The sequence below is a fragment of the Xenopus laevis genome, chromosome 6S, assembly GCF_017654675.1.
Source record: "Xenopus laevis strain J_2021 chromosome 6S, Xenopus_laevis_v10.1, whole genome shotgun sequence".
NCBI lineage: Eukaryota > Metazoa > Chordata > Amphibia > Anura > Pipidae > Xenopus > Xenopus laevis.
In genome coordinates this window covers 94,489,986-94,498,380 of record NC_054382.1, presented here as the reverse complement: position 1 = coordinate 94,498,380, position 8,395 = coordinate 94,489,986, and the positions used below count along the sequence as shown (strand labels likewise).

The following is an 8,395-nucleotide window of genomic DNA, read 5'->3' as shown; positions in this document are numbered from 1 at the left end:
TGTAGTTGGCTTTAGAAAGCAAACTACTGTTAGGTAACTATAGGTAACTACCCAGGGGCAAATTTGCCCAGTGTTGATAAATGAGGAGGAGTTTAAATATGGCTTGTGAGCATATAAATTAATTGATCCAGTTTCCACATTTCACATATTCTGATCATTGTTCCTATTACAAAATACCCCTCCTGGCATATATGAAGCCAGTGTACAGGTTTGCAAAGAGGTGCAGCAAAGGAAATATGATGTGTAAGGAATATTTTGGTTTGATTGTAGAAGGGGATATGCATGTGACTGGCAGGCCAATAAGGATGAGGTTGCAAAAGTCTAGGAGAAAGATTGTTAATGAATGGGCTAGTGTAATATTGTATGAGGAATTAAAGTGCAGCATCAAGTTAAATGTTAAAGTGACCAACAATGGGGGTAGGTCATGCGTGCATGGGTGGGAAAACAACTATTTCTGTTACTTCTGAATTGAATTTTGGGAAGCAAAAGGACATCCAACAGGATGCAAAAAATGGAATATTGTGCCCTCCGCAACATGTAAAATCATTTGGCAGGGGTATAATAAGGCTGTGACCGCAATATTCATCAATAGGTCCAGTGTGCTCTCCCATTATCAATATATACAGGAGTAAAATAATGGTATTTGGAGAACTAAAATACTGCCTACACTGAAGCAGACTGTAAGACGCGCTGGAAGTTTTTTTCTTAAATCCCGGCACATCTCTCCCCGTCTGATGACGCGCCATGCACAAGCAGGACCGCCATCAGATATCACAGGGCCCCATACGACAAAATTTCCTGGGCCCCCTAAGCTGCGCCCACTGCAAGCCCCACCTACAGGTCCGCCCCCCACCACACAGTAAAAAAAAACAAAAAAAAAAAATATTGGTGGCTAGGGTTCCCACATGTTAAAAAAAATAAAAAGATATTGGTGGTCAGGGCCCCCCATAAAAAACATTTGTGGCCGGGGCCCCCACATTGGTGAGAAAAAAAATTGGTGGCCAAAATTGGTGGCCAGGCCCCCCCCTTATAAGAAAATTGGTGGCCAGGGCCCCTTAAACGTCCATGCCTTCCCAAAGTCAGCAGCTCTCAGAAAGATGGGGGGCCTGGCTAATCAAGTAAGTGTGGCGTGGCCGGGCCCCCCTTACCGTCGGGCCCCCTACAACTCTCCCCCCTGTCCCCCCCTGATGGCTGCCCTGTGCACAAGTGACTCTGGCGTCCTTTCGCCAGCATTTGACGCTGAGCATCATGGCGCTCACCTTTTGACACAGAGCGTCATTTTCCGGCGCCAGATTAAAATTTTTGGTGCCAATTCCTCATTAAAAGGGCCTGTCCCCATTGTAACAGTTCCCAAGCTGGCTTCTGTTTACAGATCCTGCCAAAGCAATATTATTGTTTGGAATATCCTGTTTTTTTTTACTTTTGCCTGTTTTGACTCAGATTCTTGCCGCCAGCCTTGACCATTTTGCCCGTTTTTGACTACGACTTGCCTAATCCTTGCCGGGACCTCTTTACGGACTTGTTTCTATCATTCGCACTAATTCCTTGTAGGTTCCGCAGCAGAAAGCCCGGGGCCCCAAAAGGGCGTCGGTGAACACTGGAATCCACTGTCCCTGTGCATCTGAGTGTACCCACTGTTTTCAAGGTTCCTGATAGACGAGTATGTTACACAGACAGTCATCACTGCTCCGTGTAATGAAAATGCCTTGTCCCTTTCAAATAGGTTGCAAGCCGCAAGATGCATTCTGTATAGTTTATGACTGTGCAAGGGGTACCTGCCATTCTGGGCATTAACCACTCAGGAAGTCTATAGTTAATAAATTAGCAATATTTGTGCAACTTCCAGTTGTAGAGTAAACTTTTAAAGTTGCATTATTGTGACACTATCAAACCTATCCTCTAGGGTCAAACATTGTTGACAATTAAACTTTTTACAGTCACTAGCCTGGAAGTCTTATTTAAAGATGCACACAGCAGATTCAGTACAGCTGTAAAATAAGTCAATGGCTTTCCAGTAGGGACGTGATTTAAGGGGAACTATAGTTGGAAAATATGTACCTTTTTAAAAATAATTAAATCTTCACTAGACCCACTCAGCATTGTCTCTCTTGTCACTTGATTAACACACATACCAATGGTGTATTTGCTGTAATTGTTCATTAAAATCTGACTCCAATTCCTCAATGTAAAGACCCATATTGTTGTGGGAAATAATAAAGAGTAACTTGATTATTTCAGAAATGTATTTCAGAAACTTACAGTTAGTATGTTTTTTATTTCCGTGAGATGAAGCACATTTGGGAGCATATTTACTAAAACTCGTATTTCTCTTTTTTAATAAAAAAAAATTGAGCAAACTCCCATCCACAATCTGACTAACAATTCAGATTGAAAAGTGTCCGTACGGGAAAAGTCTCAAAAAAAGCTTGTGACTTTTTCGAATTGTCGCCAGGAAAACTCGACTTTATGAAATTTATGAAATCCGAAATGAAATTTTGGATTTTTCCTGTTAAAAACTCTACCAAAAAAATTTGAGGCTTTATAAATAAATAATAAATAAAACCTGCCGAAGTCAATGGGAGAGGTCCAGTGATCAATTTGAAGATGTTTGCAGCCTTCCTGACATTCAAGTTTTTTTTGGAGTAAAAAAACTCCATTCGATTTGGTTGAATTCAAATCAAATTTGATTAGAGTTTTCGGGTTGATACAATTCTTTTTACATATTAGATTTTTTTAATCAATAACCTCCAAATCGAATTTCGAGTAAAATCGAATACATGTGAGTTAAATTCGAATTCGAAATTTAATAAATGTGCCTTCCCATGAATAATGATACCATCCTTTAAATAATACATGTAAATCATCCATCAAATCTTTTTAAGAAGTAATCAGTAAGCCAGGAGGGGTATTTTGTAATAGGAACAATGATCAGAATATGTGAAATGTGGAAACTGGATCAATTAATTTATTGGAATATCGACTCTCCTTCTTCCTACACCTTGGCTCAGTCCATCCTTCACTTATGATCTATTCGCAGATCTTACATGTATGTTTACAATTGTGACATATAAGAGGCACTTACGATTAATTCAGAAATATTATAGGTTCATTTCATTGTGTGAAATATGGAGAAAGCCTCTTTTGTCTAACCTAAACGCCTCTGGCATTAAACTTGCAATAGCTCTTTATCGAGGTGGTAACAAAACACACAATTCAATTACATCACCCCCATGAATGAAAGCTACTAAGGTAGTGTCACGATCGGCACCCAAAATCCAGAACCAATGCTAGGCTCCCTGGTCTCGGGCTCTTGCTTCCTCCTTTAACAGCCGCCTTTCACCTTGGGAGGAGCCCTTGGCTAATCGGGTGCCACCAGGTCTTATAAAGAGAGGAGCCAAGCGAAGGGTTCTGGACGAGCAGAGGGGCACGATTGTTATGCAAAAGTCTTTTGGGTCACAGACAGAAAGCACAGTCAAAATCAAGCCGGATCGATGCAGGCAGAAAACAAGCGGAGTCAAACAAGCAGGGGTCAAAGCCGGGAGATCAATCAAGAATGGTCAGAGCAGGCACGGGTCGGAATACAGAAATCAGAATAGTCAAATACCAGGCAGAGGTCAGGATAACAGAAATCAGGAAAGTCAGGCAGGCAGGGGTCAAAATACGAATCAGAATATCAAAATAGCACCCAGGAACCAAATAACGGGCAATGAAAAAATACCCTTTAAGTATCTTTAAATTTCGCGCCATTGCACGCTGGCGTCATCACGCCAGCTCGAATGCGCCCTAAGTTACCAGCACACAGGAAGAAGAGGAGCGGCTTGGCGGGCATCCCTGCCGCACCACTAGACGACCAGGGTGAGTTATTACAGGTAGCAAATATCAGCATAGTGTAAATATGTAGCATGGCATGTTATCTAAGTATACAAAATTTACACACTGCCCTCAGATTAATTTGAAGTAAAGTGCAATTTTTCCAAAATTTGGATAGAAATTGCCATGTTTTTATATTTCAAATTTTTTATTTGTCTTTACAGAATATACAATGGCAGTCATCGGCAAGAAAGTGAGAACATACAATCGAGTACAATTCATACAGGATAATCATCCAGATCTATTATACATGTACTTATACATCGTGCCTTTCTATGTAACATCAGATAGAGCCCCATCTCACTTTGTTTATTATACCGTGATTAAACATTATGACGACCATCCAAATTATTTTATGGCCAGTGCAATAACTCCATAGCTCATGGAAAACAGTCTGCTGTGTCAACACAGTCCCTAGTGCAGACTATATAGATAAAAACAACAAATAGATTAAATAAATGCTCCAGTAAAAACAAAATACTGATATTGCACTGAAGCAGAACCATAAAAGCATCCTTCCTGTTGGATGCATTGGAACCACAACTACAAGTCAGGCCTTATTGTTCACCATTACTAACCTTGCTAGTCGCAAATAAATTTATAAATGCTCTTTTGGCTACTGAAAGCAAATCCCACTGATTACATTCCAACATCAATTTGAAAACCTTTCCAAAAGAGTCATGTAATAAGGGGAGGACCAACTTCATACTGGTTTAATATTAAAGTATTGGACAGGCAGGTATCCAGGTACTTTTGTCCATATACATGTCAAATATTTTCTAGTATGCAGTAATACTTCTGCAGAAGTCTTTCATTACGTATGACTTTTCACTGCATCTCATTATTAATTACCAATGATCAAATATGATCACAATTAAAACCAGATGCAGTGTCCTGTCCTGTCTGTTTTTTTACCTAGCTAAGGCCTGTTTTTAACCATTGTGATTCCTGAATTTTCATTATCATTATGATGAGCTATTGTATTGAATCTAACCTAAATTTCAGTCAAAACTGCTTGCATACTTTAACTACCTTATCCGTTATTACATACAACAATGCCTACCTGATTTCTAATAATCAAGCATTTGTGCGTCTCAATCCCTTGAAACAACACCGGCTACCACTTGCAAAAGGTCAACTACCACTACATCTAAAAGTCATTATTCCCTATTAAAGCTTATGACACATAGAACACTTTTTAGACATTGTTTTTTGGAAGGTATTTCCCATTCAATTCAGTGGGAGGGGGCTGGGATATCTTACACTTCTTTTAGCAGCTAAAAAAATACTGTGTGTCATTATCCTTATACTCTTGGACAGGATTTTTTGACATAGTCAAGACAAAAACAATGAACTTTTTATATAATGTACCCTGGAGTAGGGAGGAGCTCCCTATTATTCTCCCTACTAGATGACCATAATTTCCAGCATAAATTGAAGTTGCCAGTGCCACATGAAAGGAGACTTTTATTCTAAAAACATTATTTTTTTTATGACATATGTTTGCTTTATTTTTTGGCACCACTGCTACCCATTTGATTTCTTTTATAAAGTTATGTGCAAGTGTGCAGCTATAATTCTTTTGTGGACTCTTCCATTCTCCATATTTTGGTTTAACTACGTAAGCCCCTTAACGATTTAAAAATCTTTCATAACTGCAATGACCACCCCCAAAGAAAAATACCCGTGTCTAATTTTAGGAATTTATGGCTAAGTGACAGGTAACCTCTAAAGCTAAACTTGAGTTCAGCTAAATCAATGGTTAAACTTCATTGGTCAGCTACTGTTTATAACAAGGAGAATCATCAGATTAGTTTAACAACCAATATACATCTAAAAGCATATACCTAACAATTTGTTTTCTTGCCCTTGCTGAAGGAGACGCTGTAGGAGATAAGGCATTCTCAAATTAAAATAGGGGTGAGGTGGCAACCCTTACGCCAATGCTCCAGTTTAACTTCTTTTATCCTCTCACTGGAATAGTTGCTGGTAAGAACACAGGACACGCCCGCGAATCTCAGGCATAAAATATATAGGGTACCGCTAGTTCTACACGTCTTTCTTTTTACGCTGCCGCCCAACATGACTCTAAAGCTCCTTACTTCCCGCCCAGCCTGACACACTTCCGGTTTCCCGGTCAGGTGGTTGATGGTTAACACCTTTCCTGTTGATAGAAAACTTGTGAGAGCAGCTGATTGGGAATGCGCGCTGCTGCAGTACACTGTGTACATTGAAAAGCGTGTATTCCCAATCAGTCGCGAGTGTTTCACAACAGGAAGTGCCAATAACGCAGTAATGCACTTTTATAAAATAGATCCGGTCTGTAGTTAGAAGTCTTGAGTCCCTGCCGCTGTACCGCTACCGACCAGCACTTCCGCGCGGCCCGCCTCCCTCGCAGCTCCGCCTAAGGTTTAGCGCCTGCGCAGCGCATCTTCCTCTCTCGACCGCCAGTGTCTGTTTGAACAGGAAAAGGGGACATGTTTGTAGAGAATCTGTGAGGCAGGGGTATCGGCGAGCACAACTGTGCAGCACAGGAAATAGAAGGGTTTTGCTTGGGCCTTGTACAACGTCAGGAAGGGGAAGGAGTGTAGCGACAAAAAATCTCGTGGCACTGCAGGCCTGAGGAGCGGAGACTTGATGAGGCGGCGGGGAGGCCATTGAGAAGGAGGAGGGGCACAGGACACACTGGGGGTGCTGCTTGCGGGTGACAGGACTCTGTATTCAGCCCGGAGCTGTCACTGGGCGCTATTTGAACTGTCACCTGTTTTGCGTTCTTCTCGCAGCAGCATTCAGGGTGTGTGCGACTATCCCCGGGGCGGGGAGGGGTTGGCCCAGGCCTGTGTTTATGTGTCCGGAGGCCCTAGGAGAGGATGCCGGGGCCCATCACACCGCACAGCCGGGCCATGAAGCGGGGGTGAGGGGGCGCACGGATATTCCTAATCTCTGCGATAGGAGCGAGGATTGAAGAGAGCCGCCGCCGTCGCGCATTTATACAAAGCGACAAATAGTGCCCCCCTGGCACAGCCCATTCTCACCATGTCTACCGGGGAGAACTTCGAGTCCCGCTGCGGGAGGATTGATAGCATCTTACGGGATCCAAAGTCTGAGGTTAACGCCGACTGTCTGCTGGTGAGTGTCTTCAGCCCGATATGTTCTACCCGAACTACAACTCTGAACATGTGGGAAGGTTTTGGGTTGACAGGGCGTATATCTAACGATTGAGGCATCAGTAATGGCTCTTGTTAAACTCCCAGCTGAGGAACATGCTAGAGGTCCACAAACACTTCCTCACAGACAAGAGCACAGGCCTTGCCATATGTGACGACTGGGTGGCCTCTGGGAGTTGTAGTACAACAGCAACTGAAAGACAGCAGGGGAGGTGATTACTGGAATTGACTTTGTGTATTATCTGAGCAGAGGAATAAAGTGATTCTTTATTGTTTGGGAAAGCTGTGCCCACTTGTTGATATTGTGTGTGTATAGGATGGGTTTGTCTGTGGGACTCTTGTGTGGCCTCATCTGATCAGACTACTTGCACTGGAGATGTTTCTTCCATAAGACACCTGTGTTGTCTCTTAGCCGGCAGAGAAGAAGCAGAGCATGGCTGTTCAGCCTGTCACTAGAGGAGACTGTTTTTTTGCCAAAATCTGTCACCATTATCCTAGGGCTGTTGTTTTGTAACCGAAAACAGTGACTAAATGTCCCTGTCCACCTGCTCACATAGCAAAATATTTATTAAGTGCCCTTGACTGATGCACATGGTGCGAGGGGGACTAGTAATGTGAGAGTCAGGGCTGGATTTACATAGTGGGCGATCACTTGACCCACTTCCGTTCGTCGCCCCTGTCCCCTCCCCTTTATTTGTGCAAATGTTCATCATTGAGACCGGAGCAATGGGGATTGGCACATGGGAAATGTAAGAAATTATTGTGTCTACAGGGCATCCCCAGTGTTTTTGTACCAATGTGGGTGTTGTTGGGCAGCATGCCGCCCCTGAAAATCCTGCCAGCCTAGGCGTGGGCCTTGGTTGCCTTTCCACAAATCTGGGCCTGGTGAGGGGAAAAAAACTTTGATCTGTAACCTAATTCAGTCCATCGCAATGATTTATATACCAACCTGCCTGTCTGACACCACTGAAGAGGGCAAGTGCGAGTACATAAATAACGGTGTCAGTCTGTTTCTGACATAAGAACTAGGGGCGAACAGGGCAGGGTAGTTGCCAGTCTGGCAGCCCCTGACCCACTGTAGAGGGCAATTTATCACCCCAAACATTCCATTCTTGCTGGTTTCAGGGCAACCCATTAATCGCTGTGCAAGGCAACCCATTAATCTCTGTGCATATACAATTTCTTGATAATTTTTTTTTATGGTGGTGCTTCACCCAGAGCATGATACAACATTTCAAACAGTGACAGGGGTATTTAGTCAACCACTGCTCAATGTCCATAGCTTACCAACTGCCCCATATTCCATTCATCTGAGGCCATTGTTGGGGATTTGCTTATTGATCAATCAGGTCTTGTCA

General features: G+C 42.7%; 1 protein-coding gene across 1 annotated transcript in view; it reads left to right on the top strand.

Moving 5' to 3' along the window:
* Nucleotides 1–6,003: 6,003 nt before the first annotated feature.
* rock1.S (Rho-associated, coiled-coil containing protein kinase 1 S homeolog) overlaps nt 6,004–8,395 on the top strand; it is an 83,093-nt gene continuing 80,701 nt past the window's right edge. The window contains exon 1 of the mRNA XM_018223653.2: nt 6,004–6,999. Within this exon, the coding sequence (XP_018079142.1) occupies nt 6,907–6,999 (93 nt within the window). The 5' untranslated portion in view covers nt 6,004–6,906. The remainder of the gene's footprint in view (nt 7,000–8,395) is intronic.